The sequence below is a fragment of the Pan troglodytes genome, chromosome 4 (genome assembly GCF_028858775.2).
Source record: "Pan troglodytes isolate AG18354 chromosome 4, NHGRI_mPanTro3-v2.0_pri, whole genome shotgun sequence".
Lineage (NCBI taxonomy): Eukaryota > Metazoa > Chordata > Mammalia > Primates > Hominidae > Pan > Pan troglodytes.
In genome coordinates, this window is record NC_072402.2 from 94,685,917 (window position 1) to 94,713,642 (window position 27,726).

Here is a 27,726-nt window from a genome sequence, read left to right on the forward strand (position 1 = left end):
CTATGTTGTGCAGGCTGCTCTCAAACTCCTGGGCTCAAGTGATCCTCCTGCCTTGGTCTCTCAGAGTGCTGGGATTACAGGTGTGAGCTGCCATGCCCAGCCCTAGGGTTCTTTCTTGATAAAAGCTCCATAGGATATAGTGTTTGGTGACCTGGAGAGTGTTGATATTTTTGGATTAGCTAATGATAAAGTTAATTTCCTTAGTCATAGGTTTGCTAAAAATGGCTTCAACTTGGAGCAGCCACTGCTGCCATCACAAGTATCCCTTAAAACTGCATTCTGCCCTTGAAAAAGGAATAAACCTTATTTAACTGATCTTTCCCATCTGTTGCTGTATCAGCAATATAACAGAAATAAGTACGGAATTTTTTTAGTAAGAAAGACTGCTTAGCTTATTATGTCCTGTTAAGACATGATCAGAATGTCTTTTTCATCTTAAACATCTTTTGCAGTATCGATATAATTGGAATAACAAAGATATTAAGGGCATCTGACACATTTGAATAATTCATGTTTTTGAAGTTGATAAATCCTAAGGTTTCAGGTACTAATATATAATCTTTAGTACCTAAGCTAAGGCTTCAGGTACTAATATATAATCTTTAGTACCTAAGCTAAGGCTTCAGGTACTAATATATAATCTTTAGTACCTAAGCTAAGGCTTCAGGTACTAATATATAATCTTTAGGTTGAAAACATATTTATAAAGCATTTTATATAAAAAAGCTTCACTACAGAATTGTAATGATAGTGAACATTTTAAAACAGCCTAAATTGTTCAAAATAGATTGGATAAACTTGAAATGAAATATTATGAAGATATTTGAACACTGCTTATGAAGACAATGGAAAAATGTGCGGGGGGATCTGATAGGTGAAAAAGGATAAAATAAATGCATATAGATCTGCTGTATAAAATATTAAAAACAAGTATAAGACAAAAACTTGGCAAGAAGTACATTCCAAAATGCTATCGTTGTCTGAGTTTAGATTATTCTTATCTCTACTCTTCTTTTTCTTACAATTAAAAATTTTTTTAAGTATTTGTTACTTTAAAAGGGGGTAAAAATTATATAATACATATCTACAAACCTTTGTCTACACTTGATTTAAAACTATTTATTGTGACATAGTCATTATTTATTCATTCACTGACTAATTCAGCAGTATTTGTTGAGTACCTGCTAGGTCAGTGTTATAGGGGCTGAGGCGTTAGCAGTAAGCAAAATAGTAAGCTTATGTAGCTTATATTCTGTTAAATAATAGTAAACCTCAAGATGCTTAGAAGCATACCCCATTATAATTAAGTCTACATCCTTGTTGCCAACTTTAAAAGACATTTCTTCATTAGCAGTTTTAAGGATTTTAAAAATTCATACATATATTTTGTGGTCAGTTAACTCTCAGCGCTTCATTATTGGTACATTAGTTGACATAATTCCATGGAAATTTCTAACAGTTCTCTCAGCATTTATAGTAGAGACCCCAGAAGTGCCTATCCTTTCCTATTATTTTAACCCAATTATTTCTTATTTGTCCCTTATGCAATCTTAAGCCTTCCCTAATGTTTATTTTGCTAGCTTTAAATAATGTGACTTTTCTAAATGGCTTTGTTTGTTCTTCCTTTGCTAACATGACAAAAGACAGAGGCCAAAATGGGACACATTTTACACAGTTCTCTCACTGTCTTCCCCTGCTGCCTCATCCTACACCTTTACTTTCTCCCTCCCTCTTTCCTCTAGCCATAATGAACTTGGGAGCCAGTTCAGTGCATGGATAACATGTATACTTTCTCTCTGGGCCTTGAGCACTTGGGTTCCCTACTATATCTTCTTCACTTGGCCAACACCTAAATATTTTGAGGTCTCTTAGAAGAATGACAACTTAGATGTCATTTCTTCCAAGAAATCGCTGCTAACTTTCCCTAGGAGAGGGAAGCATTTTTTCTATGTGCATTCGTTGAATGCTGTCTTTTCTTTTTCTGTCAATAGCGCTTGTATGATATTGTACTTGCCTGTTTACTTTAGACTGTGAGATCTCTAAAAGCAGAGACATATCTACCTTGTTCACCATTTGATTTCCAGCGCCTAGCTTACAGCCAATATTGCACAGTAAATAAATAATTGTTAAACGAATGTCTTGACCTTCACTAACGTGAAAATAACTGTACTTGGAGACAGGCATTTTTTTCTTACTAGAATGATTAAATATAAAAATAAACTAACTTAAAAACAAAGCACTCATAATTTTTTTTTCTTGTCCAATTGTCTTCTCTCTCAATCTCTCATTTTTTTGGTTTCCATTAGGTGTCATCAATCTTACAGAAGAAGTGCTGTGGGTCAAAGTGAATATAAACATGAATGGTTATTATATTGTACACTATGCAGATGATGATTGGGAAGCACTAATCCATCAGTTGAAAATAAATCCTTATGTTCTGAGTGACAAAGACCGAGCCAACCTTATCAACAACATCTTTGAACTTGCAGGGTAGAGTATACTTAGTTTGAGATTTTTTCTTTTTTTAAACAAATGTCATTGAGGTAAAGAACATATATGAAAAACAGTTTGAAAGAACTAGCATGTATTGGTTGGTACAATTCATTTTGGAGGATTGGGAAAGTATGTGTTCTTTGCCTCCGGGGACTTTATAAAACATTAGCTACGAACATACTGAACAGTTAAATGAAACAGGATTTAATAATAATTCAAGACTAGATATCAAAAACAGGATACATATTTTGTTGACTAAACTTGATACACGAGTTCAAGCTCTATTTTATTTTATAAGAGAATTATTTTCAAACAGCAGTTGGTTTAAGCATGAAGCTTAGTGCTTATGCATTGGTTTTGAGGGACATCTCTGATGGCTGGAGCCCTTATCTGTACTGCCTGCCTCCCCAACCACCTCATGCATTATAGAATCCCAAAGCCAAGGATGACAGTGACCTCATGTAAACATATTCTCTGAATAGAATATTACCAATTTAGATTGATGATAGGCTTAAAAACACTGACGTGTTCCTTCTCACCTCCCTGGACATTTCCATTTTGTCTCGTTTTTTATGAAGTGCCCTTCGTACGTCATCCTAGCCATTGCTGCTGTGATTCCTATAAAATGGTTAATTTTAAAAATGTACTCACTGTAAATTCACAATAGACCTTGTCATAACAAGTTTGAAAAACAAATTCCCATTAAACCAACAAATAAAATTTTTTAAAAAATCAGATACTCTCTATGCTATACTCTCTTTCCTGGCAAATATAACTAATTAATAAATAAAATTAGTACTATTCATCTTTTCTAACCCAAGATATTATACTTTTGCTGAGTTAGTAGCAATTTACAGGAGACTTAGGAATAAAAAAAAATGAGCTATTGTTTATCTTTCTCTTGAAATGCCTCTTTAATCTTGGGCCTCATGAAATTAATCAGAGATAATCATATTTAGCTTAACTTTACAAAATGCCACTGTAAGTTTAAATTTTTGGTCTCCAAGACTCACCATCTAACCCTAAGTTTCTCTTTTAGCATGCATAGACTTCTTCTGTGTGTCTCTGCATATTTACTTTTCCTGTTCTTTTATCCTTTAGCCTAGGCAAGGTACCTCTCAAGAGGGCCTTTGATTTGATTAATTATCTTGGAAATGAGAACCATACTGCACCCATCACGGAAGCCCTGTTTCAGACAGACCTCATCTATAACCTCCTTGAAAAACTGGGATACATGGATCTGGCCTCAAGACTGGTGGTAAGTCTGCCTTTTTGCCAGCTTCTTGCTGTTTATCTTTAATATTGTTATTCATGGTTCCATTTTCAGCCAGTAATAGGCTGAAAAAGCAACCAGTTAAATTCCATTTTCTTCACTTTCCTGCTTGTGAAATCTTTACTTAAAATCAAGATGTTGCTTATGATGAAGAGCTGATAAAGGCTTAGTATGATATGGTCTTGTTTGAATATCAAAATACAGACATTTGACACCACTGTCAAAATGAGGTCACATGAGAATAATATTTCTCTATTCAGATCCTGTTTTATTTCTACATGATGAATGTTTGAAATAGGCCCTTTTGCAAAGTAGATCTCCCCGTTAATTTTCTAGTGGTCATTATAAAATGACAGTTATGTTTGTATTGAGAATATTCTGTTTAAGAGTTCTTACTGATAACTATCTAAAGGATAATGATGCTGGTGGATATGTTTCTTTGCAAAGCACTAAAGGAGTCTTAGTATTAGAGACCATTTTACCTTTCTTAATATCAACTGCCTGATCTTAACAGTTGTTATTTTGGATACTTTTAATATTAAACTGTTGAGAGACTTTAAAAGCTTGGAAGAGAGTGAAAAATTATTTGTTTTTATCTAATTCTCTGAATCAGCGCATTTTGACAACAGAGTTTGCTTTATAAACTAGTGAGATTTCCCAGGGACCCAGGCAAAAGACAGCTTTCAGGGAAAGGAAGGCAGTATTAGACCAAGAATTAGAATAAGTCTTTTGGGGTTTTGGTATTCTCATTGGTGAAAGGAAGGGGTTGGATTAAATCATTTTTTTAACATTTTTTTATTATACTTTAAGTTCTAGGATACATGTGCACAATGTGCAGGTTTGTTACATATGTACACAACCTTCTTTCTGCCTCTGTTACTGCCTTACCCTGCGTCTCCTATGAACAGTTCTCTCATCACCTGCATGATTCTCAGTGAGTGGAGGGAACGCAGGGCAGAGTGGTTGTATGGAGCTTGAAAAGCTTTTCTCCCCCAAAAGTTTCTGATCTGACCCCAAAGGAGTTACCCCATCCCTATCCATAAGCAAGATGCTTAAGTTAGATGATTTTCTGAGGTCTCTTCTAATGGTTAAGATTTTTATCATTTTCTATTTCATAAGGCTTTCAGCTAGCAGCCTTAATAAAAACCAGTGCCTGGAACATGACCTGGCCTGTAGTGACACTCAGTAAACGTTGAGTGAATAAATGATTGAAACACACCAGAAACAAGTGCATTTGATTGCTTTTACACACTGTGCTTAGTGCTTAATGTAGATTACCTCATTTAATTATCACACAGTGCCAAGGTAGATATTTCTACCCCCATTAAATAAACGAGGAGACGGAATAGCTTCTTTAAAGTCACTTACCTACTAAGTGATAAAGCTGAAATTCAAACCCAGATAAATTTCACTCCAAAGACTTCTGTTTATGTTATATTGCTATTTGTAAAATCAATTTGTGTCCTAGCAACATCGTCTTTCCAGGATACCTTTAGAAAAATTAAAGCTTTCTTCTTGTCATATTCTTTTGAAAAGCTTGCAGACCATATATTTAAGGTTTCAAGTGACTGGCCCACATCTAGTTGTTCTCCTAAAAATGAAATTGTCAACTTAAGAGATTTTTTTTTATATCTAAAATGCTAATAATGACTTTTTAAAACAATATTTATGTGCCTTTCCAAGAAGTATGCAAATAGCTTACTCATCTCTTTAGGGCAAACTGAGAATCCAATATTGACTTTCTAGTGTTATTGTAGTAAAGAGATTGGCCATTAGTTAACCAGTTCAGCTATTGTTGATAGACATTTGAGTTATTTGTAATTTGGAGCTATCATGAATAGCACTGCTATGATGTCTTCGATGAATGTCTTTATGCATTTCTATGGGATATATGTCTGGAAATGGGATTATTGAGTCATAACACATGCATAGTTAATACTGTACTATCAAATAGTTCTTCAAAGTTGTACCAATTTACACTTAGCAGTATATGAGAATTCTAGGTGCTCTAGATCTTTGCTGATGATTATCATTCACACTAAATCTTTTTTATTTTAGCCATGTGGATAGGTGCATAGTGGTACTGCAATTTTGACTTGAATTTACATTTTTCTACTGATGTGAAGATGATTTTCTTTTTGATATATGTATTGACCACTAGATGTTCTTTTGTGAAATGCCCATCTTTTGCTTATTTTTCTATTAAATTGTCTGCCTTTTTCTTGTTGATTTGTAAGAGTTCTGTATATATCCTAGATATGAATCTTTTGTTGGTCATGTATATTTGCAAATATCTTCTCCCACTCCATCTTGCTTTTTTTTACTCTCTTAATGATTTTTTATTAATATGAGTTTTAAATGTTAATGTAATCTAGCTTATGAAATCTTTTCCTACCCCTAGATATTCTGTGTTCTCTTCTGAAAACTTTATTATTTTATCCTTTACATTTAGATCTGTGATCCATCTGGAATTGATTTTTGTGGATGGTGTGAGGTAGACACCAAGATTCATTCTTTTCAGTATGGATATCCAGTTATCCCCAGGACCAGTATATTTTATTGCATAGAATTATGTTTGAGGTAATTAGTATGATATCAACACCATTTGGGGTAGTATATTAATTTTCTAGGGCTATTAAAACAAGTTATTGCAAACTTGATGTCTTAAAATAACAGAAATTTATTCTCTCATAGTTCTGGAAGCCAGAAGGCCAAAATCAAGGTATTGGCAGAGTAAGGTTTGCTCCTTCTGAGGAAGAAACTGTTCCATTCCCCTCTCCTAACTTCAAGTGATTGCCAGTAATCCTTGGTATTCCTGGGCATGTAGGTGACTAACCGTGGCCTTTGTCTCTGTCAACACAGTGTTCTCCCTGTGTTTCTGTGCCCAAATTGCCCCATTCTTAGATTAAGGCCCACCATAATCCAGTATGACCTCATCTTAACTTGATTGTACCTGCAAAGACCCTATGAGGTCATATTCATAGGTCCCAGGCAGACACAAAATTTGAGGGGATACTATTCAACCTAGTACAGGTAGCAATAAATAAGATTAGTGCATATCGCTCACTTTTTTTCACTATTAAAGGGCAATGTTAGTTCTGAATATACCCTGTGAGGAGGCAGAATATCTCCCGACTCTGAAGCTGCCCAGTTAAACTTCATAATGGCAGAAGTCAGTCTTCTCCTTGCCTCTCTGTTAACTCTGTTTATAGCTTAGTGCTCAAGAAGCACTTGATACTTACCTCTTCTTTGAACTGCATCTTCATCCCAGATGATTTCCAGCTTTCTGGGCAGATATGTGTTTATTAGGAACATACTTCAAGGAGGGATCTAGGGACTGATGAATAGAGAGGAAGGGCAGAAGACTTAGTATGTGTTTCCAAGATTGGACGCCCTTTTACTGCTGTGTGTCTTCACATGGTTAGCTAAAAGCCCAGTTAACTTTAGTTCACCAAGAGGGAGAACGTGTCACTTTAACATTCTTATTCTAATATTAGGATGAAAATTCTGGTAGCATCAATACTCTCAAACTCGGAAATCTGACATTCTACAGTTAGGAATTGGGATAGGAGACATTTATGAATCCTTGGATATGACGTTCAAATGTATTACTGCCTAAGACTGATTTCTAATTAACTTCTATATCATTGGAACCAAAGCATTATGTACATTTATTGGTCATTTTGTTATGTAGGCTGCACATGACATATGTTGCATTTTGTGATGCTGTGGTGTTGTGATGGGTAGGGTCTGGAGGCACATTTCAATTGTGTTAAATTGTTCACATCTGATGTTAAACATCTGATCCTAGCCATATTCCTGTTTTATCACTTACAAATCTGTCATTCTTTTACATATGAGGCATTGGTGGGATAAACCTTTTGCAACAAAAACTGACATTTCACTTTTAAGGAACTCAGTTGACCCAGGAAAGAACTCCCTGGGCATATCAGTGTAAAATTAAAGCAGTAAATCAAAATGTAATATATAACATAAGTGCTAGCATCTTTCCCTGTTTTATTTTTTAAATAATTTTATATTGTTGTTGTTGCATTTTATTACAAATCCAGTGTTTGTAGCTTGTATAACCCATCAATTTATTTCCTCTCTCCACTTGCTATTTCACTTTGTAAAATCATAGAGTTGCATTCTATTGTTGAAAGAGCTTAAATTTCAAAAAAATTAATTTGGATCCTTAGAAAAACATTTCATTTTATTTCTAAAAGGGAAAGGTAATTTGAAGCACATGCTATGCTTCATTAATATTAATTAATATTAAAAATAAACCTGGATTACTTATAAAAATGATATTTTGTAACAGGATTTTTCTAATAATATAATTATTCTTTCTTAAAATGTTTTACTTTATTATGTTATAATTTGAAATACATTTAAACAACTATTTTGAGAACTTGCTTTAATGATTTCATATGGAGACTAACTAGTAAAATTGCTCCCTGTAATTCGGTGGTGTAACTGCTCAGGAATTAGCCACAGCCATCTTCAAGTGTCAGATTTCCTTTGCTTCCAGGACTTCAAGTGCCATTCTTTCCATTGCTGCCTTTGTGTTTTAGTAAACTCTCAATGAGTATTGCCATTGTTCTTCACTGATTTTTTTTTTAAATAGGATTTCAAGCATGTGATTTTTTTTCTCACATTCTTCATTTGTTCCTATTTGACAGTTATGAGTAGGATTTGAATTTCTTTTGTTCTCCAGTCATTTGGAATGGTTTTCTATCATAATGCTATTGAGAAGGTAAGGCCAGTGAAGACACCACATAGCAATGCAGTTAGGTATGTCAAGTGGGATCCCCTGCATTGCTTGTCCATTCCTTGCATCGTCAGCATAGCAAGTATTTTTCTACTTCATGTCCTCCCAGTGACTCAAAAGCTTTACCACTTACACATTCCACAAGGTGTCTGTTCTGTGTTTCATTGCTTTTGAAACAAACACAAGCGAGTTGACATGTTGTACAAACCTTGGGTTCTTTTCCTTGCAGATTCTTTTTTTCTATTCTCATATTCAACTCCACAAGATGCTTATTCACAGTAAGTCATTGCTCGGATAATGGTCTTAATAGTTTAAAAATTTCCAAATAGGATTCATTTTAGGTATTGACAGTGGTACTCAGTGGTACTCACTGTCAATACCTAAAAGAAAGGAAGAAAGCAATGTTCTGTTAAGAACTTGAGCTAAACTTCTGAAGTTAAGGGTTTTTCTTGCAGTCATCTGTGGTACATGATTACTTGAGATGAGATGCCACGATGGTGGTGGAGGTAAAGAAGTACCAGCAGGAAGAAATCCTCCTGTGCTGATTCCTTCAGAGGGGGTATCTGTTGAATTTTTTTCATTTTGGTCCGTCTTATGTAGCCATGAAGGTTTTCTAAAGAATACCTAAAAACGGCCAGGTATGGTGGCTCACGCCCGTAATCCCAGCACTTTGGGAGGCCGAGGCAGGTGGATCACGAGGTCAGGAGATCGAGCCATCCTGACTAACATGGTGAAACCCTGTCTCTACTAAAAATACAAAAAAATTAGCCGGATGTGGTGGCGGGCGCTTGTAGTCCCAGCTACTCGGGAGGCTGAAGCAGGAGAATGGCGTGAACCTGGGAGGCAGAGCTTGCAGTGAGCTGAGATCGCACCACTGCATTCCAGCCTGGGCAACTGAGCAAGACTCCATCTCAAAAAAAAAAAAAAAAAGAATACCTAAAAACATTTTTTATATCAGAATTTTTGTTCCTTCTAGTGGTATTCATAAAAGCATATTGCATATGATGCTTTTTAAAATATCATGTGCCCTCACCCCCCACCCGCCATGCACAACTTGCAGAATGGAAATACTTCGACATGGTATTAACAGCTTTGGTGTTTTTATTTTGGAGAGAGATGAAAAAGGCGTCTGTTAGTACCTTAATACCGCAAGTATACGTTTAGCAATGACAGCCAATACCAATGGACTAGATTGGATGATATTAATGAATAACTATTAGTTTTCTTCAGTGTGATAAGGTATTATGGTTCTGTAAGAGAATGTTCTGATATCTGTGAGTTGCATGCCAAAGTATTTATAAATGAAATATCATATCTGTATATCACTTTTATATTGTTCAGCTAAAACAAGAAAAACAAATGTGTGCGTATATGTGTTATACACACTTGAAAATGAAGCAAGTGTCAGAGTGTTAAAAAACTGTTGAATCTAGATGAACAGTGTATGGGTGTTGTACTATCTTTTTTTGTAGGTTTGAAAGTTCTTTAAATGAAAACTTAGGAGAAAAAATAAGCTATAAACAACTTCCCTGCAGGTCTCATTTTCTTGCTAATTTGGTTAATTTGTTATAACATCAAACTAGTTGATAATGTTAAATATACCTTTAATATTGGATTGAGAAACATTTAAACATTAACTATCAATAAAGAAGTTTATTTTTCTTTCATTGCTTTATAGGTTTATAGATTGTAAAGTCACAAGGTCAGGAAGTCCTGACATCCTTCCAGCAGTGGTTATAAGTGATACTTTTTGGCAGGAAAATAACTTCTAGCTGAGTATATGCAGCATAAAGGTTCCCTACTGCACAGAAGTCATTAATTTTTTTCTGAGTTAACATCACTAAAAGTCCCTCTTAGCTATAGCAGCCTTATGCATAGCCTTATTATTGAATGGTTTCATCCCAGCCGTATGTGGGTTTCATATGTCAGTTGATATTTAATGAGTAATATCTATGCCTTTTTTTTTCCTCATTGGATAAATGTTGGGGAAAAGAGATCTAATTGTCCTGGGGTTTTTTTTGTTTTTTGTCTTTTTTTTTTTTTTTTTTTTTTTTTTTTTGAGGCAGAGTCTTGCTCTGTTGCCCAGACTGGCATGCAATGATGCTATCTCAGCTCACTGCAACCTCCACCTCCTGGGTTCAAGTGTTTCTCCTGCCTCAGCCTCCTGAGTAGCTGGGATTACAGGCACTACCATCATGCCTGCCTAATTTTTGTATTTTCTACAGATGTCGTTTCACCGTGTTGGCCAGGATGGTCTCAAACTCCTGACCTCAGGTGATCTGCCCGCCCCAGCTTCCCAACGTGCTGGGATTACAGGCACGAGACACTGCACCTGGCTGTAATTGTCCTGTTTTTTTTCTGATTGTCCTAATTATTATGAAGCCATTATAATCTATTTTGTCTCTCTAGACCAGGGTATTTAAATTACTTCAAAACCAAATTCAACAACAAACTTGGACTGATGAGGGCACTCCATCTATGCGAGAGCTTCGGTCAGCCCTGCTAGAGTTTGCTTGCACCCACAACCTGGGGAACTGCTCTACTACTGCCATGAAACTGTTTGATGACTGGATGGCATCCAATGGAACTCAAAGGTGAAGTATACCTCTACTCAGATGAATTATCTTCTTTTTCTTTATCTCACATCATATACAGAATCCAGGGTATTCTCATCCTGGATCATAAATGTTATAAAACTGAGTGTCAGTGTAGGTGAACTCTATGTATCTGCATTCTCAAACAAGACTTTTTTTTTTTAATTATACTTTAAGTTTTAGGGTACCTGTGCACAATGTGCAGGTTAGTTACATACGTATACATGTGCCATGCTGGTGTGCTGCACCCATTAACTCGTCATTTAGCATTAGGTATATCTCCTAATGCTATCCCTCCCACCTCCCCTCACCCCACAACAGTCCCCAGAGTGTGATGTTCCCCTTCCTGTGTCCATGTGTTCTCATTGTTCAATTCCCACCTATGAGTGAGAACATGCGGTGTCAAACAAGACTTTTTAAAAAATTGTGGTAAAATACACATAACATAAAATTTACTGTCTTAACCATTTTTTACTGTACAGTTCAGTAGTGTTAAGTATATTCACATTATTGTGTACTTATTTTCAGAACTTTTACATCTTGCAAAACTGAAACTCTGTACCCATTGAATAATTCCTCACTCCCTCTCCCCACCAGCCCCTGGTAACCACTATTCTACTTCCTGTTTTTGTGAGGTTGACTACACTGTATATCTCATATAAGTAAAGTCATATAGAATTTACTTTTTTGTGACTGGCGCATTTCATTTACCATAATGTCTTCAAGGTTCTTCCATGTTGTAGCATGCATTAAAATTTCTTTCTTTCTTTCTTTTCTTTGTTTTGGAGATGGAGTCTTGCTCTGTCACCCAGGCTGGAGTGCAGTGGCGCGATCTCAGCTCATTGTAACCTCCACCTCTCGGGTTCCATTGATTCTCCTGCCCCAGTATCCGGAGTAGCTGGGATTACAGGCATCCGCCACCACACCTGGCTAATTTTTGTATATTTAGTAGAGACGGGGTTTCACCATGTTAGCCAGGCTGGTCTTGAACTCCTGACCTCAGAAAATCTGCCCGCCTAGGCCTCCCAAAGTGCTGGGATTATAGGCATGAGCCACCACACCTGGCTAAAATTTCTTTTTTTTTAAAGGCTGAATAATTTTCCATTGTATGTATATACCACATTTTGTTTATCCATTCATTCATGGATAGCCCTTTGTGCTGCTTGTACCTTTTAGCTATTGTGAATAATAATGCCATGAACATTGGTGTGCAAATATCTCCTAGAGACCCTGCTTTCAGTTCTTTTGGAAATACACCTGGAAGTAGTATTGCTGGATCATATGGTAATTCTAATTTTAATTTTTTGAGGAACTGCCATATTGTTTTCTACAGCAGCTGCACCATCATTCCAATTTCTCTACATCCTTGCCAACACTTGCCATTTTCTGGGTTTTTGATAGCAGCCATCCTAATGGGTGTGAGGTGATAAACAAGTCTCTTAATTTAGAAATAAAACATAGCAGGTAGAGTTAGCAGTTAACAGAAAAGCTTTTGGGGGTAATTAGTTCTCTCCAGCTCCTTACCGTGCATTATGGAGAGAAGATTCAAGCATCAGATGAAGAGTTGGGGTGGAGGATTTGGATAACATTTTGAGGTCTTTCCCAGCTCTGAGATCTTAATAAAGGCAGTAGACTGTGTTTTCTCCCTGCACCCCATTTACTGCTATAGTTCTACCATGAAACTTATCACACTGAATTGTAATGCATATAGTTATTGCTCCATACTTCGTAGTAGCCTGTGAGTTCTCAGAGGACAGAGGCTCTCATTCCTTTTCCGCTCCCTAGTGTCCAGCCAGTCGCCTGCCTGGTTCTTTGTGAGTACTCTGTGAATATTAAATTGAACTGATGTATCCATAGACACACTACTAGGAAAATAGCAGTCACTGAATTAAACTTTTTCTCAACCCTAAATTGTGTACTCAAACTTGTTATTATTACCAACCCTCACACCAGAAACTCCACCACAGCCAACTCTTCGCCTTTGTATTCAGAATATTTTCTTGTTATTCTCATGTTTGACCACCTCTCTTACAGCCTACCTACTGATGTCATGACAACTGTGTTCAAAGTTGGAGCAAAAACTGACAAAGGCTGGTCATTCCTTTTGGGCAAATACATTTCTATAGGCTCTGAAGCAGAGAAGAACAAAATACTAGAAGCACTTGCCAGCTCAGAGGATGTGCGGAAGCTTTACTGGTATGAAATCACCGAGGAATATGATATACAGAAACCAAAAGAATACAGACACTGTGCTCTTGGTCAGGAGCTCATTTTTGAGGGGATCTCTTTTCCCCCCTTCTGTTACAGGCCAGGCCTAAGTTGGACAGTGTGGTGAGGAGACTACAGGTGCTGGGCTTTATCTTTATGGACAAGCAGAAAATCCTTTGCCCAAAAGGGATTACAAGATGTCAGGAGTCACAGCCCCCTCCTACTCCTTGCTCAAAAAGTCTTCCTCCCCTTGGAATGTTGTCTTATACACCACAATTGGTACTCCATATTTTAGGACCAAGGCATTGCTTTGTGCAAGCTGTCATTTTAAAAATGTAGGCATTTCAGAAAAAAAAATCACATATTAAACCTTCTAGGTTCTACGTTCATATGAATTTATTTGTCAGACTTTTCCTTTTTAATATGTAGTGATGAAGGCCCAGAAGTAGGAGTGTCATATGGATGAAGGTAGGGCAGTAAGTAGGGCCTCCTGACAGGAAGAACAGGCAGTGGTGGGGTAGAGGAGCTCTACATAGCCAAGAGGAATATGGAGGTATCTGCTGTAGAGAGCACAGGTGTTAGAAGTCGCACTGAGGATAGAAGGAGGCTTCTGGGTCTCATTACTTCTGTTGTATGATTTTGCTCAGATAAATCTTAATAGTGTCCCAGAGATGTCCTCAGTACCTGTCCAGACCCACTTACCAAAAGATACGCTGTAAATAGTCATTTTCTTTAAAGTATTAGCCAGCCTCTGACTTAAGCAAATAGAGAAAAATCATTGTTTTTAAACTATGCTAGTAATACACTAAGAATGCCCATGATAAAGTATTTAAACAGTACCTAAGAATATAGAGTAAAATATGAAAGTATTTCTCATGATCCTTCACTTCCATTCTCGTTTTCTCTGTTAACAACAGTGTCAGTCCTGGTCTTTGTATTCATCTGTGGGAATGGATATTTGTACATATGTACGTACATACATACATGCATACCTACATATTTAACTGCATTTTAAAAACCATATTAGGTTTATACCATACTCAGTGTTTTGTGACCATCTTTTTAGTGAATGATCAGTCTATGAGATTTTACATGTCACTTCATGAAGCCTGCTTTATATAAAAAAAAACTAAAGTGTTTTATGGGTTCATAATATTCTGTAGTATGACTCTATCATAATTTATTTAATCCATCACGTTTTGTTGGGCTTTTGTTTTTTTCTCTCCTAAAAATACTGCCACAGTCTTGGAGTGGGGCGTGGTTTCTCACTATAAACAGATAGTATAGCATAGTAGATGAGAACTGCTTTTGTTCAGATGTCGGGCTTTGGTATTTATTACTGTGTGACTGTGGGTCAATTAGATAACGTCAGTTTCTTCAACTATAAAATTGAGTTAGGTAGTATTAATAAATACCTACTTTATAGCATTGTTGTGTCAAGGACTTAGAACATTATTTAGTACATAGTGTCAGTAAATGTTTGCTACGAACATTAATAAGAGTATATTCTGAAATGTATCCTAATTTTCAAATAATTCAAATGGCCTAGTTTTTTTTAAGAATAGTAATATAATTAACCTGCCCATTCAAATCAAATAAGGTTTTTACCAGAAAAAAATACCCACCTCCCGAATTGTAATAAATTCTACCAGAACTTATTTCCTAAATGTTTTTACTATTTAAAAACTATTTATTGTCATGTGACAATATAAGTAAATGCCTATTTTATTGGTGAGTTCTTTCTTCATTTAAAAAAAATGACATTTTCAATCTATAGATCAACCGTAGACTAACGCAACAGTTATTTCTCGATTTGCTACACAGCTTTAATTAGGAAACCATACTAATTTTAATTTAAGTTCAGTCATCACTTCTTCATGAATAATAATTTTGGAGGCTAAATCTGCTTTGCTCTTCAGGTTAATGAAAAGTAGCCTGAATGGAGATAACTTCCGAACACAGAAGCTGTCTTTTATCATTAGAACAGTGGGTCGACATTTTCCTGGACACTTACTGGCATGGGATTTTGTCAAAGAGAACTGGAATAAGCTTGTACAGAAGTAAGTTTCTCAGAGAATTATTAACTTTTAGTATTCTCAAGTTGTGCATTTGAAAAAAGCTCCCAGTGTTTTGGCTCACAGAAGTTAGGATTTGCTGTGAGAGGAAAAATACTTCCGTGACAGTTTAACTGAAACATCCGGAAATTTTCACATTTGTTAACATAATTCCATAGCATGAATCATTTAACAGTAGCATTCCATCTAAGTTCTAATTAAGCCTAGCCTTGCTTGGCACCAGGTTACTTAGCTCAGCGTGGCTACAGACTATTTCATAGCAACCATTTAGCTATGCATATTGAAAAATACCTCTGTATGGCCGGGCGCGGTGGCTCACACCTGTAATCCCAGCACTTTGGGAGGCCGAGATGGGCGGATCACGAGGTCAGGAGATCGAGACCATCCTGGCTAACACGGTGAAACCCCATTTCCACTAAAAATACAAAAAATTAGCCGGGCATGGTGGCGGGTGCCTGTAGTCCCAGCTACTTGGGAGGCTGAGGCAAGAGAATGGTGTGAATCTGGGAGGCAGAACTTGCAGTGAGCCAAGATTGTGCCACTGCACTCCAGCCTAGGCAACAGGGCAAGACTCCATCTCAAAAAAAAAAAAAAAAAAAGGAAAATACCTCTGCATTGCCAAGGCATCAGTTAAGAACTCACATTCAGCTAGATGCAGATGTAGGTTTTTTGCTTCTTTCTCTCTTTTAAATCAATAACGGCATTTCTGGGTGTACAGTGTGATCTTCGACAATGTTAAGTGGATTAATTGTCTGCATGTTCTGAACTCTTCCCTTTTTCTGCCCACCTTTCCTTCCCACCGACAGTAAGTATGCATAGGGCTACCCCGGTTTCCTCAGTTGCGGTTCCGGGAGGAGGATTCCACTCTGGCTTTGGCATTAAAGACTTTTCCTTGCACTCAGGAACAACACTTTACCAGCAGCTGCCTAATTTTTTTGCTCTTGTTTTTGTGTTTCTTCAGGTTCCCTCTGGGGTCCTATACCATACAAAATATTGTTGCTGGATCAACTTACCTGTTTTCAACAAAGACACATTTATCTGAGGTTGGTTTTGTAAAATGCTAATACAGAGACTGGGCAACCCTCCGCACACCCCGACCAGGCTGCTCAGTTTTAGTGAGATGGTGGATTTTCATGCTAATTCCTTCTCTTGTCTCTGTCTTCCTTTATCAGTACTAATGATTCTGCATTGTGATTACTTCTAGAGGGTGACATATATGATAATGAGGAAAAATTCTGATTCCATTCTCTTCCCTTGTCTCCCTAATACAAATAATTTAAGTGGTCATAAATTTGTTTGGAAGAATTGCATTCTTGGGGTGAATTCATAGCACCAAGCCTTTGGACTCTACTTTATTTATTGTTACTTAAACATCTCCTTGGTTCCATTTTAAGTTAGAAAAATGTATCTGTGTGGGAGTAAAAAGATTTCCTTTTTAAAATCATTTCAGATATCACCATACTTGATTGGGAACTCCATGTAGATACCTTGAATATTAAAGTACTTCTTTCTACTGCTTTCAAGATAGCAGCACAGCCATCACTAAGTTAAAGCTTATTTTAAAAGCTGGGGTTACCTGAGGTTTATTGTCCTTTTCTTCTTTTGAAATTCTTCTGTGTGAAACTTACAGGTTCAGGCATTCTTTGAAAATCAGTCAGAGGCAACCTTCCGGCTTCGTTGTGTCCAGGAGGCTTTGGAAGTCATTCAGTTGAATATCCAGTGGATGGAGAAGAACCTCAAAAGTCTCACATGGTGGCTGTAGCATGCACAACCGCACCTCATTTTGTTGCCCATTCAGAGAGCTTGTAAGCTTGGGCTCTGCCGCTTTTGCAAAAGCCAAGGTAAAGCCAGGATCGCTGCCAAGTTGTTTGCACTCTTTGGAGTTCTAGTTAGCTCAGGGCCTGACTGTATTTTTCATCCATCTTTTCTGAAGTGTCTTTGGGCAGTATGTAGTTATTTATTACAAAATTATATTCACCTAAATGCCAACCATCTACAAAAACAATGAGTAATTTTTCTACTTTGAAGATACACAGATGGGGAAAAAAACCCTGTTTTGGAATTCTGTTCTATTCCTCAGTATCCAGAAAGTTACTGACACAGTAAAACAAGGAAAGTTCTACCCTAAGAGCCGCCATCACTTCAGGCCGCTGGTTTGTCAGCCGTCTGTTGCTTCTTATTGATAGATGGCATTGGAATGTGGTACAAAGTTAGCTCTGAAGAATATGGTAACGAAGACAATAAAGCATGCACTGTAAGAACTGACCTCAGGTGTGCAGATCTACTTTGATTTGGGGTTTTGATTAATTCTTTATTTTTCTGAAAAAAAGTTTAAATAATGTCTGTAACTATTGTGTTTTTTTCCTGCCGAATAGCCAGGTGCTACAGATTTTTAAAATTTTTGTTGTATTGAAAAGCTAAACAAGGCCAAAAGGTTAAATTTTTGAATATTTAAGACTTTCTTTTTCATCTTTTATAGCGTTACCATAGGAAACTGTTCCAAACTGAGTTAGCTTTAATTATAATTATTTTATTCATAAATGGTGATAGTCCCCAGATCTGTACACCTTTATCACTCCCTGCCGTAGATATACTTTAGGTTAGTATTTCTACATTCGTGGCAAGCATTTTGGTAACACCAGTGGTTTTCATTGTGACTTTTATCACTATTACTAAGAATGCAATTTAAGTTGCCTTTTGGCATCATAGATCATAGAAACTTTCTCTCTGAATCATACCCATGTGTGAATTTTCATTTTATATGATAGTGTAGCATATTAGAAGCATATTTTAAAACAGAGCCTTTGAGAAATTGAAAAACAATTATTTGAAGTTCACCATAGTACCTTAAAGGAACAAAGAGAATGTGGGATAGGAGTAACTTGAATTCGTGTTTAGTATGGTGGGCTTTGAATTTTTTTCACTATCAAAAATAGTGCTTTTGTTTAGTTAAAAATTGTAGTTTTTCTTTTTTTGTGTGTCCAAACTAACATAAAAGGAGTGGTCAAAGAAGGAAAGAAGAAAAATGAGGGAGGATGTCCGAAACTGTATGGCATTTTACTCCTTCTGAAAGAGAAATACTGTACTTGAATTTTTGAGCTATGCAGACTTATACCTAGATTGTTGTGTTTCTTTGATTCTTAGGAGAAAAGCTTTCTTCCTAATAATTCTTGAGAACTTTATATTTTGTTTGAAAACAGTTTCTATGTACATAAAAAGGGTAGTTACCCATTTGTGAGCACTTAAAACACTCCACAGAGTCAGACAGTGGGAAAGGTCACCCTTTTTTTATTCGGCAGGTATCAAGTTAGAATGTATGGAATTGTGAATAAAATTATATTTTATTTTATGAAAATATTTTTATATAATAAAATTTAAAAGGCTGGTAAGCTAAAAAATAGTCTTCTTTAATCCTAGTGTGTTTTCCCCAATTTAGTTTTTTCTAAAATTTATCTGTTTTAGAGTAGAAAATATTATATCCTGAGAATCACAGAATCATCTAAATATGTCTTATTCAACTGAGGTGATTGTAAGTCTTTATTCTTGTGCTTTGGTTAAATGAATGATAATTTAGTTGATAGTGAAAGTTAATGTGTTTTTATATTTTTAGAGTGAGGGAAAAATACTAAACTTTTGAGAGTTTTGTTGTCGTTGCTGGTTTTTTACCATGTGGTACTAAATTCCACTTTGATACAAAATTTAAATTTTGTAACTTCTCAAAATCACTTAAGATTCTTCAGTTTTACCTGTGCTTCTTGACATCGCTCCTATAATGTATGTTAGTTAACTCTGCATATGGCAAATCTTGTCTTGAATTATATCATTTCTCTCCCTCTCTGTGTGTGTGTGTGTGTGTGTGTGTGTGTGTGTGTAGTGTGGGGGGTATTGTTATGAGTAAAACTTTATCAAAACTTGGCCTGAAAAAGAGATAACTCATGATCCATTGCTATCTTTATTACTCAAAGGCTGTTCATTCCCATAATACCAGATCCATAATAGTTGTAGTTTTTTTGATGTTGTTGCCCTTACCTTAATTATTTGTAGTTTTAGTAGGCCTTGCCTCAGTTTTTCCCACAGAATTCCATAATTTTAATGTTGAACTAACCCATCTATATAGGACTTCTAAAAACTACGTCAGGAATGTAAGGTTAAATGAGAGGTAGAACTTGTAGTGTAATAGGTATAATGGTAGCTTTCAAAGTTTTATCTTCTCAAAACATTGTCTTAGCCAGTGTATTTCTGAGAACTCAGACCGAAGCACAGAAGTCACAGTATGCTTCTTTTATTTAAGCACACAGATTCATGACACAAGTACTTGTTGAACAAGTGTTCTCATTGCAGAGAAATCTACTTGAATATAAAAGGGTCATCATACTAGATTATTAAAAAAGAATTGGAAATCTTGAGTTGCGGAAGAAATGTTTATGCTTTGGAGATCTAAAAATTATGAAAGTAGGAATTAGATAAGTCCAGTTTGTTCTGTTAATATAAAATGGTTAGATATATTAAACTGCAAGTAGTATCAGCTTCACCATAAGCTTGGGCCTTCCTCCATCTTGTTTTATTTAAGTCTCTTTAAATGAAATTTTGTTGTCATTGTTTCAGCGTTCATGAACTTTCTTACTATCACAGGTTCTACTTTAATTTTCCTTGCCATGTGTGTTTCCATTTTGTGGGACATTAGCCACCACAGGAACACAAGAGTTGTCAGAAGACTCCTGGGTATAGAGAGCAAATCAAGCTGCATCAGTATTATAGGGTACCAAACAGAATCCTTCCTATTAGGAAATAAGAAATCAGTTAAGTGTTGGCTGGGCGCGGTGGCTTATGCCTGTAATCCCAGCATTTTGGGATGCCAAGGTGGGCAGACCATTTGAGGCCAGGAGTTCTAAACCAGTTTGGTCAACATGGCAAAACCCCATCTCTACTAAAAATATAAAAATTAGCTGGGCATGGTGGTGCACACCTGTAATCCCAGCTACCTGGGAGGCACGAGAATCACTTGAACCCAGGAGGCGGAGGTTGCAGTGAGCCAAGGTTGTGCCACTGCACTCCAGCCTGGGTGACAAAGCGAGACTGTCTCAAAAAACAAAAAACAAAAAAAAAAGAGTTAAGTGTTGATTTTGTTGGATTACTGACAGTTTGTTGAGATGGATTTTAAAAAGAGTCTATTTAAACCAAAGTACCTGGAACCATAATCTGCCATCAGATTGCTGAACATTCACATAATCCCCATGTTTCATGGGGCTTCAGGGAAGGCAAATACATCTGAGATGAGCCACCTCCAAGGACAGCACTTCCTGGGCTGCAAAACTAGATGTGGATTTTGTTACTTAGGCCTCTCTAAAAACTGAGGCCATGGATATGACATAGCTTTTCTTCTCACCTATGCCTTTGTTACTTTTGTATTTATTGGAATTAAATCTCTTTTTAAAGAGCTTCCTTCCCCCTTCACCCCATTTGTATTTTTAAAAACTAAGTTATGTATATATTTGCTTGTTTTTGCATTCTTTTATTTTGTGCTCCATTCCCTGCTTTGCCAGTTAGGTACTACCTGAAAAGTAGCGGTTCAAAAGTATGGTAAATCTCCTCCCTTAACCTTATTGCCTGCGTGGGTGACAGCTAATAGAAAAGTTGATTGATTTTTTTCAGTGGTTTTTTTGGGAGTATATACTTTAAAAATGTACATACATGTTTTTGATAGTTTTTATATTATTTCATTTTGTATATTTTTTTCCTGATGAAGAGTGATATATCATCCTATGAAAATTTCATCTACCCTTCCCATTTTACCTGTATGGGCAGTAGCTACAGACTAGTTATTTGGTTTCCTTCTTTGGAAGAAGGTGGTGATGTTGAGAGGAGAGCAAGGTATATTCTTTTAAGTGTGTACAGATGTTTTTGCTATTTTGTGTTATTTCATTTTGTATTTCATTCATCCATTTTGTGGACATGTAGATAAAACGCAGTGGTCCAAAAGCATGACAGATGTCCCCTTTGCGTTTCTCCTTATTGTTCGCATGGACAATAACTGAGAGAGTAGTCCTAGTTGCTGTTGTTTTGATCTAGTCTTGGGGCTGGGGTTGTATATTATTCTTTCAAGTGTGTATAAATATTGTGCCACCTTTTTATACTTCATTTTATACTTGTTTCCTTGTATGGATGCATATATACTTAATGAAAATTGAGGTTCAGAGTATGACAAATCTCTTTTCCCTTTTCCTTACTGCCTATTTAGGCAATAGCTAATAGAGTAGTTTGTTTTGTTTTGGGGTGTAGGGGAGAGTGGAGTATGTACTTAATGTATATAAATAAACTTGCTACTACATTGTATTACTAATTTGGTTCACACTGTGTCCTTCTCATGGATGTGAAAGTACCAATGAAATGTGGAGATCTCGATGTATAACAGTCTCCCATTCTCCTCATCCCTTATTGACTGCTGGGCAGTAGCTAACAGAGTAGTTGTCAAGTGGCGTATTTGAGGTGAGGGGGAGGGACGGGGAAGGTAGGAAAATGCACTTAATGTATATACATGTTTTTACTACTACATTGTATTAATTCATCGGGTGCCCAGACTGAAAGGTACCTAATGAACCATGGAGTTCCGGATGTATAACAGTCTCCTCTTTTCCCTTTCCCTTATTGCCCATGTGGGCAATACTTAAGAGTAGTTTGGGTTTATTGAAGATTTTTTGCTAGGAGAGAGAAAATTTTTTGCTAGGAGAGGTTTCAAGGTAAGAGTATATACTTTAAACATGTATATAAATGTTTTTGCTACTTTTCTGTCACTACCTTTCTTACCTTGTCCTTTACATGGATATATGAAGAAAACTGAGGTTCAGCCTGTAGCAGCTCTCCTCTTCTGCCCTTCCCTTAGATTGTCTGTGTGGGCAGGTGTCTAAGAGAGTAGTTGATTAGCTTCAGGGATTCTTTGGTGGGTGTTGGGGTATATACTTTTGTATATGTATGTACATATTTTTATTTCTTTATTATAGTGTTTCATTGGGTACCCGGTCCTTCACTTGGATGTGTAGGTTCCTAATGAGCCATGGAGTTATGGATGTATAACAGTCTGTTCTCCCTTTACCCTTTTAATGTATATGGGCAATAATTTTAAAGTAGTTTGGATTTTTTTAAGTTTTGAGGGGTGGGAGGGGTCTAAGGCAGAATATATACTTTTTAAAAATGTATATATACTTTTCATTAACTATATTGTATTATTTCATGCTGTACCCAGTCCATTGCTTGGACTTACGGGTACCTAATGAAACGTGGAGGTCCGGATGTATGAAAATCTCCTCTTTTCCCCTTTCCTTATTGCCTCTGTAGGCAATAATTATAGAGTAGTATAGATGGTTTTTCTTTTTTATCCATCTGCCTATCTCCAGGAGGATGGGGTGTGCACTTTTAGAAATGTATATAAATGTTCTTGCTCCTTTTTTCTGTTACTTCATTGTGTGCCAAGGCCTTTCCATGGATACTTAGGTACGTAATGAAAATTGAGGTTCATTCTATGAAAAAAATCTCCCTTTCTCCCCTTCCCTTATTGCCTGTCTTGGCAATGGCCAGTAGAGTAGTTATTTAAGGGATTTTGTTTTTTTGTTTTTTTTTTTTTTTTTGGTAGGGGAGGTGGGGAATTTCTGGGTTTGTCTTTTTTTTAATGTATATAAAAGTTTGCTAGTTGTTGTTATTGTTGTTCTTTCACTCTCAACACAGTTTTTTGTTTGGAGTTGTAGGAATCAAATGTAATGAGGGACCCAGACCCAAGAGTGTGGTAAATATTCTTTGCCTTCCTCAGAGCCTGTATACACAAGCAAGTAGTATGTGAGCACTACAGGGCTTGGGTTTTGGTTTTTTGCTTTTGAGGGTTTTAATGAGGAGTGGGATTGTTGAGAGGAAAAGGCAAGATATATAATTTTTTTAATGTATATAAATGTTTTGCTCCTTTTTGGTGTTAACTTCATTTTGAATCTGGTCCTTTGTATGACCACTTAGGTACTTAATAGTAATAAAGTTGAGATTGACTCTATGAAAAATATCCCATACTCCCCATCCCTCATTGCCTAGGGGGCAATGGTAGACTAGATGTTTGGTTTCTTTTGGGGGTGTCTGAGTGTGTATGTGTGTGTATATACACACAAGAACACACATATTTATATACTATACACACACATTTTAATGTATATAAATATTTGCTACATTCTGTGTGTTATATAATGTGGTACCCAGTCCTCTGCTGGGACATGGATGTACATAATGAAACATGGAGGTCCAGACGTATGATAACTCTCCTGTTTCCCTTCCCTCATTGCCTGCAGGGGCAATAGTTTCATATCTTGGGTTTTTTATTGTTTAATTTTTTTTGGGGGGGAGGGGTTCTTTGGGTGGGTAATAGTCAGGGGAAAGGACAGTGTCTATACTTTTTAAAGATGTATATAAATGTTTCATGTTATTGGTTTTGTACCTAGTCCTTTGCATGGATATATAGGTACCTAATGAAAATTGAGGATCAGTGTATGACAAATCTCCCATCCTCCCCTTTCCTTATTGCCTGTGTTGGCAATAGCAAGTAGAATAGTTGTGTGTTGTTTACTTACTTGTCTGTTTTGGAGAGATTTCTATTTTTGGTAGGGGAATATTCTTAATATGTTTTCATATCTTTATTTCATTTTGTAGTCTTTTGCATGGCTATGTAGGGACCTAATGAAAGTCGAGTTTCATAATATGACAGCTCACTTCTTTTCCTACATATTTCCTCACTTAGCAGTAGCTAGTGTAGTTATTTTGTGGTTATTTTATTTCATTCTCTAGGATCTATTCCATTAAGGATGCAAGTGTGTAGATGCATATATATCATTTGCTTCTTTCTTCCGCCATTATTTTCCTTTAACACTTAGTCCCTTGCAAGGGGTCTGACTATACCTAACAAAAATAAAGACCTACTAAATCCCTGCCATCTGGCTGGAAGGTGTAGCAGTGTATTAATGTAACTAATAGCAACAGGTGTGCAGCAGATAAGACAGGAGAAGACACTCAGCTATGGTTGAGTTGTGAAAGCTAATTAGATCCAGCATTTCTTATGTTGATTCAGATTGAATGAGGTAGTGAAAAGGGACCTGTGCTTTTGTAAATTCTAGAAAGGCAAGAGGACAATATTGAATAAAGGTGTGTTTAAACTTCATTGCTCATATATCTTTTAGTAACTGGTAAACCGGCGAAGCTGATAAGCCAATAAGAGTGCTGTCTAGAACGCATTTGCAAACCCTTAGGAGTAGCTTCTTTTTGAGGCCTGGACTTCTGATTCATCTATAGAAGTCTATTACGATTCCATCAATTGCATAGCTTGTGTACCTGGTAGAAATTGTGTCTTGGAATGACCCTTTCGAGTTATTGACATGGCTCTGATAAATAGAACATGAGCCCCAAAACTAAATCCAAAAGGAATTTTCTATCTTTCATCCCCCACATGTGGCAAGACAAGTTGGCCCTTTCTTACCCAGAGGTCTTTTGTGTGACTGCATCTTTCTCCTCCGTTCTCCATTGTGTGCTTTCCATTTTGTCTTTAGTGCCTATACTGTTAGGTGTTTTCTTCACTGGCATTCACAAATTTAAGCCATTGCTGCCTCATTAGCCTTGTATTTTGTGTGCATATCATGTATCCAGACCTGTATGTTTGCTTTAAGCATTCTTATATCACACTGTCTCCTCATCTACCATATGGTAAATGTTAAAACTCCACATTTGTCTGCATCAGGGAAAATGCATGGGCACACATCCTCCCTCCCTCCCTCTCTGCTCTCCTCCCTTCCTTCAGGCCTCTTAGCATTGTTTGTTTTCCCATTTCTGATACTACTACTCCATGCTGAAGATTTGCCATATTACTATTTTGGAAACATTGAGTGATAGAACTCCTAGAAAATTTGCAAAGAAATGTTACATACTATATCAAACTCTCAGGTTCTAGTGTTGAAAAAGTAGCCTATACTTTGCTATTACTTATACCTGCTGCCATAGAAAAAAATAAGTTTATTCATGACACATTTACATTTGATCATAAATAAAAGAAAAAAGGGCACCTCTTCAGAGTTAGTTATGGTAGTCATTAGTGATATTTCTGAACAGTTTTTAATTTAAAATACTTCAAAGGAAGTAAAGGTCATGGCTTAGCTGAAGGAAATGCTCCAGAAATTGGACTGTGTAAACCATCAGTACAATAATACGCTGTGTATGTATGTGTATATAAAATGAGAATTATGGCATAATTGGAGCATTTGCATTAATCAACAAACTCACATTGAGACAAAACTTAGTTTTACAGCTGTCTTGATTAAAGCCAAGTGTTCCATGTTGCTGTGAAGAATAGCCTCTTTCAAATACTTTGGAAAGTAGTTACTTGGAAACTTGTAAAGGTATTACATTTTTATATTTAAACACCTATAGAGATCTTCAATTCCTTGAGTCTGAGCTTGTGGGTGGAATTCTAAATTTGTATCATAATCTGTCTTTTGTGAAACATTTTGAAAATATGTATATATAATATTGTATATGCAAATTGTGTTGTTTCACTTGTAAAGGGAAAAGGCTTATTTTTCTTTATATTTCTGATAACTTGTTTTGCATATGACCAGCACTGACTGAAAGGCATGTGTAACTGCAAACACTGTTGCTTTTTTTGTGAAATGAAAATAAAAGTATTTAAATACAAACATTGTGTGGACTCTTTGGATTAATGTATATATAAAGTGGTATCTCTTCTTAGGTTATGACCTCTACCAGGGCAGCTCCTGTACTCATTGTCTTCTGTGGTTAGTTTTTTATTTCACCAGTATCCAGTGTCTTTATTGCATATACCTCAGTTGACATTTGACATTCGGAGGTGGCTAATTCTTTGTTGTGGGGGCTGTTCTGTGTATCATAGGACATTTAGCAGCATCCCTCCCATGCCAATTGCAACTAGTTGCCAATAGTAACTCTTGTCCCCAGTTGTGACAACTAAAACCTCTCCTCCAGACATTGCCAAATGTCCCCTGAGGTTAGGGTTAAAACTTTGAGTGGATGCATAGGGCGGATAACTAACAGTCACGGGAGCTCCATCAGGACCATTATTTACTTTTTGGACTAAAGCCGTTCTTGTAAACACTCAGGTCACCTAAGTAGCCAACTGATGCAGTAGTCATACAGTACCTAAATCAGTGTGAGAAATGTCATACATGTCGTATGCCAGTGAAACCAAGGAACACTGTCTTACTTTGAAGGTGAGACATTGGATGTTATCAGGGAAATACCCCTTGCGTTGATTCACATATAAGTAGGAGTATGAGTGCACATTTTTAGAGGCACACTGCCACGGTTACATTCCTGGTCAGGTCTACAAAAGGAGTTTCTTGGTTCTGTCTGCATGAGTAGCCTTGAGGAAGAACTGAATTTCTTAGGCTTCCAGATATATGAACTAGAATAAGTATTCTTTTACAGTAATTGTTAGGTGGGCGTTTGAAGGCAAAGTAAGTCTTAACTCCCATACCCAAAATCCTATTTCTGAGGACACAAAACCTTGATGCATGCCCTTTTAAAATCTCTTATAATGATCATTACTAATATATAGGGGAAATGTTCTTAAAATTGTGAAGTTTTGATCAAAAGCTTCTGGTTAAATTTTTTGTGCTTTTTAATTCACAGATACCGGCAGTAAACAATTGAACTAAAACCCATTATAAATGTAAAGAACACTTTGATTCTGATAGACTTTTTGGATGGAGAGTAACAATAACCTATTTTTCTAAATTATTTTTAGAACCCATGGTACAGAAGAATGATTCAGTTGTATCTTCTTTTTGCTTCTTCTGTTCTTACATAAAGCCCCCCGACCCCCCACCGCCAACACACACACAAAGGCTCTGGTGTTTACTAAAACTTGTGTGCAAGTTGAACAGTTGACTTACATGCTTAAAGAGGTGGTTTTCTGCTAGAGGGCAAAAACATACTTTTTTAAGTCGTTAATTTCACCCACCTTCTAGATCCATAATTGATATGTTCCCAATGCTCTGTGCTTGTTTACTTCTATTATTTCTCTTCATGGATGACCTCCATTCAATTGGCCAAAGTCCAGTTGAGTTGAAATGCACTTTGGGTACCCCTGTAATTTCTGTTGTTGGCTGAGCTGAATAATCAGGACCTTGGCTTACACAAAATAAGTTTGATTCTTGCTTTCCTATTCCCACTTGTGTTTATAAAAGAAGAACCTAATGTGATAATAAAATAGCAGTCATCAGAGTTGAACTGTTGACCAGCAGGCAGCACCAGGAGGTAATA

General features: G+C 36.5%; 1 protein-coding gene across 13 annotated transcripts in view; it reads left to right on the forward strand.

Annotated features, from left to right (window-relative positions):
* LNPEP (leucyl and cystinyl aminopeptidase) overlaps nucleotides 1-26,123 on the forward strand; it is a 105,951-nt gene extending 79,828 nt beyond the window's left edge. For 6 of the 13 annotated variants that reach the window (XM_063811388.1, XM_063811390.1, XM_063811391.1 and 3 more), the window contains 7 exons: nucleotides 2,307-2,490; nucleotides 3,595-3,751; nucleotides 10,947-11,131; nucleotides 13,166-13,327; nucleotides 15,259-15,399; nucleotides 16,376-16,457; nucleotides 17,045-18,440. In XM_063811388.1, coding sequence (XP_063667458.1) covers nucleotides 2,307-2,490; nucleotides 3,595-3,751; nucleotides 10,947-11,131; nucleotides 13,166-13,327; nucleotides 15,259-15,399; nucleotides 16,376-16,457; nucleotides 17,045-17,176 — 1,043 coding nt within the window. In that variant the 3' untranslated portion in view covers nucleotides 17,177-18,440. Of the gene's footprint in view, nucleotides 1-2,306; nucleotides 2,491-3,594; nucleotides 3,752-6,218; nucleotides 6,347-8,766; nucleotides 8,942-10,946; nucleotides 11,132-13,165; nucleotides 13,328-15,258; nucleotides 15,400-16,375; nucleotides 16,458-17,044 lie in introns of those variants that run through there. The other 7 variants (XM_009449397.5, XM_063811385.1, XM_063811386.1 and 4 more) reach the window with 2 other exon arrangements.
* Nucleotides 26,124-27,726: the final 1,603 nt, after the last annotated feature.